Source organism: Acomys russatus, chromosome 9 (genome assembly GCF_903995435.1).
Source record: "Acomys russatus chromosome 9, mAcoRus1.1, whole genome shotgun sequence".
Classification (NCBI taxonomy): domain Eukaryota; kingdom Metazoa; phylum Chordata; class Mammalia; order Rodentia; family Muridae; genus Acomys; species Acomys russatus.
The window spans coordinates 65,926,624-65,940,732 of record NC_067145.1 but is presented as its reverse complement, the minus strand read 5'-3'; the positions used below and the strand labels follow the sequence as shown (position 1 = coordinate 65,940,732).

General features: G+C 40.9%; 1 protein-coding gene across 1 annotated transcript in view; it reads left to right on the top strand.

The window, feature by feature from the left end:
* The window catches only part of Ryr2 (ryanodine receptor 2), a 561,576-nt gene that overhangs the window by 275,848 nt on the left and 271,619 nt on the right, over positions 1-14,109 (top strand). Inside the window, 3 exon segments of the mRNA XM_051151477.1 lie at positions 5,678-5,842; positions 10,480-10,601; positions 13,305-13,488. Of these exon segments, the coding sequence (XP_051007434.1) occupies positions 5,678-5,842; positions 10,480-10,601; positions 13,305-13,488 (471 nt within the window).

The following is a 14,109-nucleotide window of genomic DNA, read 5'->3' as shown; positions in this document are numbered from 1 at the left end:
TAGACGGAAACATTTCCAGACTGAGATTCTTTCTGTATTATTTTATTTAAGATTTTTATTTTTGGTTCAGAAAATATGAGTTTTGAAGCTCTCTCCTTCTCTCCTTCCCTCCCTCGCCACTCTCCCTCACCTTGCCTCAGACTTGCTCCAGGATGGCCTTGAACTTTTGACCCTTCTGTCTCAGCTCCCAAGTTCTGGGAGTACAGGCATGGACTAACTACCATGACTGGTGTATGCGTTTGCTGCTAGGGTCCCAGCTCAGGGTTTTGTGCTACAGAAGCAGCTTCTCCACTGAGCTACATCGCCAGCCCACAAAGCATATGCGCTCCCACAGAGAAAGTAAGAGTAAAGCTTAGCAATTCAAAGTGTGCCTTATAATCTGCCTCCCAAATGTGGTGCTCTCCGTCATTTAATCTAGTGCAAGCTTGTGGCACTGAGAGGTTGTTTTCTGTCTTCACTAGGAAGTTGTGGGAACTGAGACTTTATTAAATTCCGTGGACGATCCAGACTTGAGCATCAGTGATAAATGTTAATAATCAGTAGAGAAGAGAAATAATTCACCTGTCATTGTCTGCATTTCAAAGGTCTTCAGTGACTAGGGGGTAGTGAAGATCAGATGACTATTTGGGGCATTTGGATTTCTCCTACCACCACATGACTCCCAGGCTTAAAACCCAGGTCCTTATCTGGTGGTGGTGGTGCACGCCTTTGATCCCAGCTCTCAGGAGGCAAAGACAGGTGGATCCCTATGAGTTCGAGACCAGCTTGGTCTACAATGTGAGTCCAGGGCAGCCAGTGCTACACAGAGAGACCCTGTCTCGAAAAACCAAACCAAACCAAACCAAATCCAACCAAACAAAAAGCAAAAAACCCAGGTCCTCAGGCTTGGCAGCTGACACCTCTACCTGCTGAGCTGTTTCCAGTGTTGCATATTCTATTTTGACCTTTCAGTTTTTCCTAACTTTAACTGTTGTTTGTCTTAAGGAGATGGATATGTAACTAGATATTATTAATAATTTAATGTTTAATTTAAAACGAGCAAGGCTGTCTCTTTCTGAGATTAAGGACCTGTCAGTTTCTCCCTATCGGTAACTTATTCAGCACTTGTTTAGGATCAGGATGACCTTGCAGCCAATACTACAAGAGTCCAGGTAGCAAGTCAACAGCACTAGGTTTAGAATGGGCATGAGTCTAGTTTGGTGACTGCTGTGCCTTTGTGTCACTTAGTGAGGTCACCGTTGGCTTAGAAAATGGTTTCCACTTCCTAACAAGCCAGATTAGTGTCCCATTTGGGAACATTCTGTTCTACGTTTAGAGCCATTTCTGGAATGGAATTAGCTGACGTGCAGTCCTTACTTAATTCACTCACGTCACATATTGTCGTTGAGAATTGGCCTTATTTGAGGTAGAGCCTTACTCTGAACCCCAAGGCTTGCCTGGAACTTACTGTACATCCTAAGCTGGCCTCAAACTCATGGAAGTCCCCTTGCTGAAGTTACCATCCCACTGCTGAGATGGCAGGTGTGAGCCACCATGCCCGATGGCAAGAGCACTTTCGGTATCAGTGTTATTTTTAGATGGGGTATTCCTGCTAATGTCATTTCAGTTTCACTGACTTTTTGTCTTTTAGCTCCAGTAGTTTACAGCTAATCCAGTATTCTAATTATTACTATCAATTTGTGTGTGTGTTTTAAAAAGAAATATACATTTCATTATCTGACAGAGATCACCTATCTGTGTATTTCCTGTGTGTATAAAGGATTTTCCTCTTGGTATTTAAATATATTACATAATCCATATATATATATAATATGTTATATATTATATTATGCAGAATATATTATAATCCATCATATATAATGGATGCTTTAGTGGTTAGAGAGATGGCCCAGTGGTTAGCATGCATGGTGCCCAAATAGAAGAACCAGAATTTGGATCCCCAGAACTTATGTAAATGCCTGGTGGGCTCCAGGCTTGGAAGACAGAGGCAAGGAAACCTGGAGGGATACTAGCCTTACTGATAGCTTTAACTGACTCTGCCTCAGTGAATTAGGTAGAAGAGAAATGAGAAAACTTCACAGCATCAAAGTTGGGCTTCCACGTGCACAAGAACATACATGTGACTGCACCCACACATGTTCATGTACACATGTAAAAATAAGCATGTGCACACACACCTATCCCCACACACATGAAAATGGAAATGTAAAAAAATTTTCTGTCTTTAAGGTCTTTGTCTTCTAGCTGTATGATCAGGATACAATGCAGAGACTGAGTTTTTTCTTTTCTTTTCCTGAAGACTTATTCAGTTATACAGACAGGTAACCCTGTTAGACTGAAATGCGTTTCTTTGGCAGGGAACTGTAGCTTAGATTTATGCTCAGTTCTTTCAGGACCATGGCAGCCATTATCCCAAACCATCTCCTTGTGTACACAAGTTATTGGTCGATAGGACTTTGGATGGGTTTCTGCAAAGATGTTGGATCCCTCTGCATCTGAGTGTGTCTCTTTTGATCCCTCAAGACAGAGAGGCAGTTGCCTTCTTTTGCCTGGGTGGTACTTATAGAGCCAGGTATACCCCGAGAAAAAGGCTGGCATTTGTAAGCCAGGCTAAATGTTTTTGCCTTTCTACAGACTCCTACTGTCCAATTCCTCTCTGCTTTTTTTGTTTGTTTGTTTTTCCAACAATTATAATAGTTACACATGAGAAACACAACTAATCTCAATTTTCTAAGGCACAGTAGCTTGATCTAAATATATAATTTAAGACTCAGTGAGAAAATGAAAACCCCTGCTTTGAGGAGGGGAAGTCGGTGTGGTGTTTCTGCATGGCTGCTCCGCGCCTAATCTCCTTGCAACACTTGTATGTAGGCTCGCATGCTGTTTGTTAGAAGCTTTGTCTATGCCATCTTCTTATCTCCAGTACTCTATACTTTTTGTTGTTCAACACACCTGAGGCAGCCGAGCATAGTGGATGCCTTAGCAACCTAAGACTTTGCATGGCTTGATAGACACACTTTTCTTCCAACAATACTCTTGGAAGCCTGTGGTTTTTACCTGGAAGCAGTTGCATGCACATTCCTTTTTGAGGCATCCAGCAACTTGTTAGCAACCTGGAACCCCCGTCTCCAGGGAGCCATAGGCATATCCTTCTTTGGGTGATGGGAAAAATGTCTTTTTACCTTAACAACCATTAAACTTAAAGTCTATTCAGTCCTAGGACTGAAAGGCCTGTCTACCCTAAACAGGTTTGAAGCACATGTGCAATAAGGCAAACTGTGTCCCCAGGGTAAACTTTTAGGGAGAATCTCCCATTTTCCGTCTTATTTCTGTGCATAATTGGGTATGCATGCGACTGCTATCAGATGCATTGGGTGAAGGGAGGTTCACAGTAGGCTTGATCTGTCAATGGTCAACATAGAAAACTTCCCAAAATACGCCCCTAGTGAGCAAACCCCTCCTTCCGTTAGTCCCATAAAAAGGAAGCTCCTCGGGTGGCTCAGCATTTAACAACCTGCATTACTCTTGGACAGGAGTTCGGTTCCCAGAACCCATCTACGCAGAGAGGCTACCAGCTGCCTCTAACTCCACCTCTGGGAGATCCTCCACAGCACCTGCACTCATGTGCTCACTCCCCCTCACAGACAGGGTATTTCTGATCTGTCATCACTGTTACTGATGATTCCTTGATGCGTTTGCAAGTATCTGTGAGCTCTTGTTTCAATCCTTTGAGTAAGAGACCAAGAACCTTGTGATACCCAGCCCTGATCCTGCACTGGAATGCCTGGTTGTTTGCATCTGAATTTCTTTTAAGCCTGAGCCACAGGAAATGAACAAAGGAAAAAAAAAAAAAAAAACCCAGCCATGGCCCTGGGTGTTTCCTTCAGCTTCCTTCTTCTCATGCCATTTTAGCAAGTTCTTACCTGACTCAAGGTTGCCATTGCACTCAGAACATAGTCCCTGGGAAATCTCCTCATTAAAACTCCTTGTAGTGGCTGTGGCCCATTGCAATAGGAAGCCAAAAATCCTCTATGCTCAGCTAATGAGTGCAGGACTTCTCAAAACACAAATAATTAGGCTATAAACTAATTTTCCAGATTAAAAAAAAATGTTCAGAGGCTCATTGTTTTCTTCTGAAGAGATAATTACATTGTTATATTTTCCAGAATTTAATTTTCCCATTGACAGGGTTGGCATAAGTAGATTAGCACTCCATCTCATCTGATAGCACAGAATTACAATAGTTTATCTGTTTTATTGCAGACTCTTAGAATACCGTTCCAAGTTATTTGCATAATTGTTCATTCAGCTTAGTTGATAATTGTATGCTTTTGAGGTGACCTTGACCTTTATATATTAAGAACTGAAACTCATTTAAATTCGAGGTTTATCTACTCATTCACTTTAGGGTCATTAGAGGGTCATTAATTATCAGTACAAGAGAAAAATCAGATGGCATGAAGAATCTGTGACATTTTGTTCTGTTTTTTCTGTTAATGTTTTTCTCTGCAATCATTATTTATTTACTTATTTATTTGGCCTTCTCATATATTATATCCTGATCACAATTTGTCTTCTCCCTTCCACCTCCCCTCTCCCCCTCCTCTTCTGTTTCCCTTGATAAAAGAGCAGACATCCCAGTGATATCAGCCAAACATGGCATAACGGGTTACAATAAGACCAGGCAGTTAAGAAGCTGCATATTAAGGCTGGACAAGGCAATCAAAGGGGGGTGTCCCAGGGATGGCACCTAACGCATAGACATACATGCACACAAAGCAGAAACAAATGACAACAGCAACAAGCAAAATGGTGCTTATTTGATTTTGCGGATGGCGAGAATTCAGATCCTAGCACCCACATCAGGTGCCTCACAGACGCCTGTAACTCCAGCTTCAAGGGATGCATTACCCTTTTCTGTTCTGGCCTTCATAGCACCTGTGGATATGTACCCACACGTGCACATACACACACATGCACAGATACCTTCAAGAAAAGAACTTTGAAAAATTCGAGCTAGTGAGGTCTTGAATCTCAGCCCTCCTCAGGAATGTAAAACTCTTCAGGAGCTTTGGAAACTGCAGGAGCAGAAACTTGAGCTTTGACTAGTTCAGGAGAAGTAAGAATCAGTTACCCTTGGCGGCCTCACAAACATCAGCACCCTCACAGGCGTCATGGAAAACGTGGTTCAGTCTGACTGAAGAGATTGTTTTTGTTTTGTTTTACTGCTAGATATGTTCACAGTTTTTCAATTGTCTCATTTTTGTTCTGATCCTGTAAGGAGATACTTATAGGTAGATAATTATAGATGATAAAACTGAGCCCAAGCCTAGAAAGATGGCTCAGCTGTTATGAGCTCCGCCTGCTCTTTCAAAGGCACCAAGTTTGCCTTCCAGCACCCAGTCAGGGGACTCACAACCACCTGTAAATCCACACAAAGGGCTCTAATGCCCGCCTCTGCCCTCCAGAGACACCTGTACACATACCACAGACACATATACATGCAAATTGTTAAAAATAAAATAAATCTTAAAAAATGGATATTTGGCCATTGCCATTACTTCATGGGACCTAGAGAACCAAAAATTTCAAGGAATGTTTTTATAAAGTAGTATTCTATTGATACACATGAGTGATTTTTTTTTATAAATATATGCTGTTCTCTTTTTATACCTAGGAAAAATTGGATGTGGGGGTGAGAAAAGAAGTTGATGGCATGGGAACCTCAGAAATCAAGTACGGAGACTCCATTTGCTATATACAACATGTAGATACGGGCCTGTGGCTAACCTACCAATCTGTGGATGTGAAATCAGCGCGTATGGGGTCCATACAGCGTAAGGTAAGGTCATACACCTCATCACAGCCAAGTTCATAAGTGAAAAGACACAAACACAAAAACTAAAGGCATCAGCCACTTGCCTTGGGTTTATCATTTTATACTCTGAAGGTCAAATCCTAGCATTTATTTATTTCAATATTTCAGCCAAAAGATTCTGAAGATGATTTTGCTTGCCAGTGCATGCAACTCGAGGGCCCAAATTTTCAGATCCCACTTGTGTATCTGGGAATGTAATAGTAACTACTATTAATGAGTTAATGGGATTTCCAGCCCCTTGAATACTGGACAACAATCCCCACCATAGTCACCTTTTTTTTTTTTTTTTTTTTTTTTTTTAAAGAGTGAACTTCTGCAGGGATTTTCTCAATGATGCACTGGACTACAGCTTTGGGATTTGTGTATTCAAATATTAGGGAAATAAATACACTGTCTTCTAGATTCTATCTTACTCTACCTAGTTTTATTTGCCCATCAATCTTGCTGCCACCTGCTCTTGCTCTCACGATAGCCATCATTCTTGGTGGTGGTGCCCTTCCAGGCCCACCTCCATTCTCCCAAACCTTTTGTTGCTTCCTTTTGTTTTGTTTTGTTTGAGACAGAGTCTCACTGTGTAGCTCTGGCAGTTGTTGAACACATAGTCCGTGCTGGCCTTGAATTCAGGGATCTGCCTGCCTCTGCTGCCCAAGTGCTGAGATTAAAGGCATTTCTGCTTCCTTCCCTCAATTTCTACACATCACTTTTCACTGATCCGGTGTGTTACGTAAGCATACCTTTTGGTGTCACTCAGAAAACCACAGCTTTTCACACCTGAATTTTGGGATAGGCTGTTTCTTCTCACTAGTGCACTACTTCTGGTTTGTTAGCCCAAGGCTTATCTTCACATCACTTAAGTCTAAACTAAAATGATCACATTGGAAGGTCTTGCCTTCCCAGCCTGTCCACTGTATGCTCTCTGTGCTCTGAAATCATCTATAGAGAACTTACTAAATTTTACATACACTCCCTGTGCAGTTTGGTGAGAAATGTCCTACAAGTTAACCCTCTCTGGAAATGGCCTTCTAGGCTCACTCAAAGGCTTGCCTCATTAATTCCCTCTGTGATTCTTAATCCATGCAAACTGGTAAGCACAGTTGAATATCAGAGAGTCCGAATTGCTGATGCTGTGTTTGGAGAGCCACAGAAGGAAAACGTGAGACATGCTGAGTGGTCCAGACTCACTGGCTGACTCCTCTGGCTGGATGGCTTCTTTACTCCATCTTTGGTGCACCTAATGTGGTTCTGTCCTCTGGAAGCACAGTAGGTGTTCACAGCTTTTTCTCATGAATATGTTTGTTCTTCTCTGGTCTGGCCATGTTCCTCTTAAGTAAATGTCTGTATTTCTTTCAGTTGTTTTGATATTTAATTATCATCGTCACCATCATCATTATTACTATTATTATTATTATTATATTTCTTTAATTTTTTTCATCTAGCTTTTGTAAAATTTCATACGGGTTTTATTTGATCTATCTTACATGTTTCCTTACTGTGAATTTTCACTGCTGTTTTGTGGACGTTATAGGTTTTTGCATCCTTAAAACCATTGAGATTATTTTTATTTTCAAGTCATCTCCTTTTATTACCTTTTTCTTAGTTTTTTTTTTAAACCTAGCAGTGATTTCTGAATTTTATCAGCTGAAGCTGATTAAAAACCATGTTTTAGCTTCCTTTAGTTTGTTCATATAATTGAGGTACCAGGCTTCTAATTACTAAAGAATACTTACATTCATAGAATTAAACCCTACTTGACCATAGCCCATTATTCCGGCAAAATCTACTAGATTTAATTAACTCATTCTATTCGGGATTATTACATATATTCATGAGGACAATTAAATTCTCTTTATGAGTCGTTAAGTTTTCATTTCATATAATTTGCATGTTTATTAATTCCCACATGTCCTGAAGCATCACTCTTCATTGGTCTCTTTTGAACCACATGAAAATGGAATGACTTTTCCCAGACCACAGACTGATAAAGACAGATGGCAAGATATCTTCTGCCAACCCGTGGCCTAGGATGTCAGATGTTTGAAACTGTATGAGTGTTCATGTACACAACCACCCAGTCCTAAAGTCTTCTAACTAGTGAGCTTTAAATTATCTTTCCAGCAAGTCTTCACTTACCAGGAAAGTGGGTCAGAGGGGAGGACATCCTATTGGGACTTTAGGTGAGAGAAACATGGGAGAATGGGGAAATAGAAGGATCCAGAGGGTCCTAGAAACCTACAAGAAGAACATTATGATCGGCAGATCTGGGCCCAAGGGTCCTGCTCAAACTATGGCACCAGCCAAGGACAATACGTGCTGTAAACTTCGGACCCCTACCCAGATCTAGCTCCACTATTGAGTGAAGAGTGGGGACTGACTTTCACACGTACTCTGGTGCCCCATTTTTGACCACATGCCCTGTTTGGGGAGACCTGGTGGCACTCAGAGGAAGGATAGCAGGCTACCAAAAAGAGACTTGATGCCCTATGAGCCTGTACAAGGGGAGGAGGTCCCCCTCAGTCACAGTCATAGGAGAGGGGAGTAGGGGGAAAGCAGGAGGGAGGGAGGAATGGGAGCATACAAGGGATGGGCTAACAATTGAGATGTAATATGAATAAATTAATAAAATATTTTTTAAAATTATCCTTGGATGACAGAGGCATGTGGATCTCTGTGAGTTCGAGACCAACCTGGTACACAAAGTGAGTCCAGGACAGTCAGGACTCTGTTACAACAAACAAACAACAACAACAAAAAAATAAAACCAGAAACACTTTCAATATTTTCTGAAAATGAGCTATGTTTAATTAATTTTATACCTAGTTCAACAGAATTCCTTTAGAATATTGGGCCTACTGTTGTTTTTGACATGGAGTCTTGTTTTGTGTCCCAGGCTAGCTTTGAACTCCCAGGTTCAGGTGATCCTATTGCCTTCTGCAACTTTTATCAGGGACTCTCGGGAGGCAGCATCGTGGCTGTCTCTGTTGAGAATTCCTCCAGGTTAGCCTGGCCTTTGCCGTTTGTTTTTGCCATTGAAATGTATACAATGTTGTATTATCATAATCAGTTTCCCGTATTCTATGTTTTTCTTTCTATTTTATTTCCAGCCAAGTTCATGAGAGGCTTATTTATCTATCTTTTCCAAGAATGGAATTTGGGGTTTACTCATCCTCTCTAGCGTCTTGTTTCTTTTTCATGAAGCTCATCTTTTATCTCCATCAACTCCTCTTTTCTACCTTGTTAGGTGTCCTTTTCATGAGCCTTTTTTAGAGGCTTTAGACATCATCTTAGTGTTTTTCCTGTTAATAAAGGCAAGCCCGGGAAGCATCTTGCCTTTGAGTACAGATCTGTGTCTCATTGATTTTTGCTTCAGGGGTCCTCTTAACTCAAGATATTAAATTTTGGTTCATACAATTGAGTCAGGGTGCTGACTTATCTTTCTGAAAGTGTTGGATGAAGGAAGCTGGAGGGGCATTCAGTATGCTTCCCCACATGTGTTCTGCAGTCAATTGACTGGAGCCATTGAAAGTCTGCAAAATGATCAAAATTGTGACAGACAGGACAGAAAGGAATCCTTGGGGAGATTTGAAACCATTCTGGTATTCGCTGTTGTGATGTGCATGTTGGTCATCTATGTGTGTGGTCTCTTTGGAAAATTCATTGATCTGTACACTGAAGATATGTGCACTTATCTCTCAGTGCCGTACTTTCATGAATTGTTTAAAATATGAAAACTAACAAAGAAAATGTGTGCGCGCATGTATATGTGTGAATATGTTTATGTGTGTATAATGAGTATGTAAGTGTGTAAACATGAGTATATGTGTGTACATGTGTGAGTGTATGCATCTATCTGTGTGTGTGTGTGTGTGTGTGTGTTCACACTTTAGTCAGGGGTTAGTGCTTGGCGATCAGTGTGCAGTACAGCTGGTGATACTACAGAGTAACAGGAAGGAATGTGTAGTGTTGCCTTCTCTCCTGACTGACAGTTTGTTAGGCTCTGGAGAAATCATTGTACATACATATGGCGCAATGTTTAGCTGTAGCGTCATTCAACTCAATGTATTTATTGGACCATCTTTAACCCAGTAGTATGATCTGTGTGTTGGATGGCTAGTTTGTACAGGGACCTTGGCTATTATTTACTCTGAACACAGTGGTGTCCTTTGCTTTGTTTTTAATTCTATTTATTATTATAGCCCAACTTTTAAAAAAATGATTTATTTTTTCTATCATACATGAATGTATTTTATTATACTCAAATCCACCCTTCACTCCTCTGACTCTAATTCCTTCCAAGTCTCTTCCTCCTGGCTCAGCTTTTTTAGAAGGTTTTTTTTTTTTTTTTAATTACTTTTTGTCAAGGGCGAGTATATAGGATTGAACCCAGGCAACTGCTCTACCACTGAGCTGTACCCCTAATTATTATTTTAGTGAAGTAGACTCTCACTGAGTTGCCCGGGCTAGGTCTGAGCCCTTTCTGCACTTCTCTTTTCTCTACCATCTGAGTGGCTGGGGTTACAGGGGCGTGCCTCCACACAGGGCAGGAGCATGTCTCCCTCAGTCTGCCTTGCTGGAAAAATGACCCTGTTCCCGCGCTCCTGCAGGCCATCATGCACCACGAGGGCCACATGGATGACGGCTTGAACCTCTCCAGATCTCAGCATGAAGAATCCCGCACTGCCCGCGTTATCCGGAGCACAGTGTTTCTCTTCAATAGATTCATAAGGTGATTTGTGTAGCTGTTTGATACTTTGTCATTCATTCTAAAATACACTATCCTCATGAATATATGCTTTGCTAGGCTCACAGAGGACAGCGAAGGCTGCAGCTTGGGGAATGTGAATTTGTGATAGACAGCTATTGGTTGTGATGATTCTATGATGGGTTTTTTTTGCTGGACTTATTAAATTCTGTGTTATATACTGAGGATAATGACATCTAGATACTTGATGAATACTGAGCAACATTAAAAATAATGTGATTCATAAAATGAATAATTTTTTCCTACTTACTAATTGAAACAATTGCTTACCCATGAGCCAAATCAACCTATGGCCATGCTGTTTTTGGCAGCATCATAATAATATACAACATAGCCTGGAGGGAAGGCCTCTGTTTCTTTAAGTTTGCAGACCTGACAGAAGGCATTTTTTCTATAAATATATACATTTATGTGGATCTACATATATAACTAAGTGTAATAAAAACTTTAAAAGCATATGCATATTACTTAAATTTTTACATATATACATCTTTTAAAAAATTATAAATTATGAGAATATATGTGTCTTACATTTATTTTTTTAATTATACTATTATTCATTAATATTAGTACTAGAGAATTAACAACCCTTTACATTAGAACATTACTTTCCTGTGTAGTTGTACCTTTTATAATGTATTAGTTTGGGATTAATAATTATAGTATTTTAATAGTTGCTGCCTTAATCCTTTTTGCTTTCCAACATTCAAAAGGCCTTTCCCACCCAAGATTATGTTAAAGTTTACTTCATTATTTTCTGCTTCATTGACTGTTTCATTGCACATGTTTATAAGTGTGTATTGAGTGTGTGTATATAAAAATACACACAGCTTTCACCTTCATGTACATCTGACACTTCTTCCACTTGTCTGCCTTACTGAAGCTCGGGTTTCACCAGGTGCAGTAAATCTTAGAAATAAGGTGGGAAGCGGCCTCACACTGCATTTACTATTTGGATTCTATTTGGTATCACTTATATTCTTGTACCAGTCTACGCAATAAATACCCATACTAGTCTGCCCATACTAGTCTGAAAACCATGTGGAGGTAGTGAAACTAGGCATTGGTTTTTATTTGGTTGGTATCACAACCTGTGAAGCTTGGGTTCTGAAAGCCTGGCTGGTGTATCAAGGGAAGGAAGAGAAGACAGACACACAGACAATAAAGTTAAGATCAGATGGAATCTGCTACCGAAAACTAGGGCTTCAGCTTATATTTATTAGGTATAGCACAGAGGGCGGGTTAGCTAGTCTTTATGGGAGGCTCAGCAGGGTAGCCGTTTCAGACTATAAACACTCAGGAGGAGGAAGCTGCAAGTGTTAGTCTCTGAGGACCATGATCAAGCATCCATAATCACCCACACTCAGACTTCCCCTGAGGAGAGCTCTACCATCCCTCTGAGCCTCACCCTGGGGACAAGTTTGCCATTCTCATGGGGCTGAAGGCTTGGAGTCATGGACATGGCTGTGCTCATGTTAACAATTTATATACACTCAGGACTTCAACCACCCAGGGCTCCCTTCATCCCCTGTAAGTTGGCATAGTTGCCAGGGAACTTCAGACAAACACCCAAGAATAATTGCAGCTTTATTATTTTAGCGATTGAAATGCTGAATTTAACTATTCCAATATCACTATCAATCTTTATATGAGTGATGACCATACAACTAAAATAAAAATGTGAATGTTATGAAATGCAAAGCTAATTGTCATTAGTAATTTTAAAACACTAATTTTAATATTCCCAACAATTTTTGTTATATATATATATAATGTATTTTATATAGTTTTATTTATTCTTTCTGCGACCTTGAACAAGAGTGCAGGTTTATTTTATTTATGGGAGCGTTGGAAACATACCAGTGCCACAGCACTGAATAAAATGACTCCCTTTCCAGAAGCAACCATGAGCTGCCAGTGGCTCCTCACAGAAGGGGTCAGGCCTCTTTTCAATCCTCCTTTATCCATGATAGAATCTCCACAGGCTTTATCTTGTGCAGATAATCTCACTGCTGAGTTGATGAGCTTAAGTTTTGTAAAGATTGAGTTTTAATTTAAAAAAATTAGGTGTGTGTGTTGGGGTTTGTGGATGTGAGCATATGGGCTCACAGGGTCCAGCAGAGAGCAGTGGAGTTACAGGTGGTTGTGAGCTGCCTGATGCGGATGCTAGGACATAACTTGGTAAATATTCTTAACTGCTCAACCATCTCTCCAGCCTTCATAAATGTAATTTTAAATAGGATTTAGAGTAACAGCTAGGGTCAATGATGGTAAAACCTAAAATAATCCATTACCAAAAACAAAACCAACCTCGAACAAGCAAACGTCAGGGCTATGAAGCAGGGAAGATATGGCCTTACATCTTAAGGTACCTAGCACTATGAAGGGTTATCAGTTGGCTTTGTACTTGGGCCACGTCTCCATTGGCCAAGCAGAGTTTGCTGTAGTGGCATGACTCTGGTGGCTGCAGGCTTAGATGCTTAGATGCCGTTGTTACATGCTTCTATTGTGAATATGGCCATTATGGCTGGTAGGAAGGATGCCTTACACATTCCTTTGACTGCATCTTCTTCAGAGAGAGTGTCAGTGTTGGTTCACCTGCCAGTCAAAATACAATGAGCTGAAACTGTGGCTCACTAACCTAAAGAAGTGTTTGCTACGATCCAGGGGCCTGGATGCTCTCAGCAAGAAAACAAAGCTGCCCAGCATTGACTTGCCCATCGAGTCTGTGAGCCTGAGTCTGCAGGACCTCATCGGCTACTTCCAACCCCCAGACGATCACCTGGAACACGAGGACAAGCAGAACAGGCTGCGGGCCCTGAAGAACAGGCAGAACCTCTTCCAGGAAGAGGTGAGGTCACACCGGTTCCTTTTCTGCCGCCTCCCTTGGGGAAAATTATGTCTGTCCATTGCACATCTTTACACATCCTGGCAGAGAGTAACAAGGGTGTTACTGAGCAGAGGGACAGGCTTGGGAGAAGCATGGTCATTATTTTTAATCTTGTGTCACTCCTCTGGCAAAGGACACTAATTTTACCATTAGGTATCACCGGGCCATTTTTATCACTGCAGTAAGAGCACTGCTGGGTGGACTCCAGCAGAGCTACTGACTGCCATGTTATCTGTTTTGTGATCACTTAGACATGACTTTCAGGGTTTTGGGTTTGCAGCATATTATTGAAGGTGCTTCCTAGCCACATTTGGAGCCCCGATAAGTTGAACAAATGAACACACTTTGATCCAACTTTTATATTGGCTTCATAAATATAGACCTATCTATCTATCTATCTATCTATCTGTCTGTCTGTCTGTCTGTCTGTCTGTCTGTCTATCTATCTATCTATCATCAATCTATTATCTATCTATCTATCTAACACACACACACACACACACACACACACACACACACACACTTTATCAGGCCTTCAAAACTATATAGTAGGGTACAGGAAACTCCTTGAAAGAACCTCAG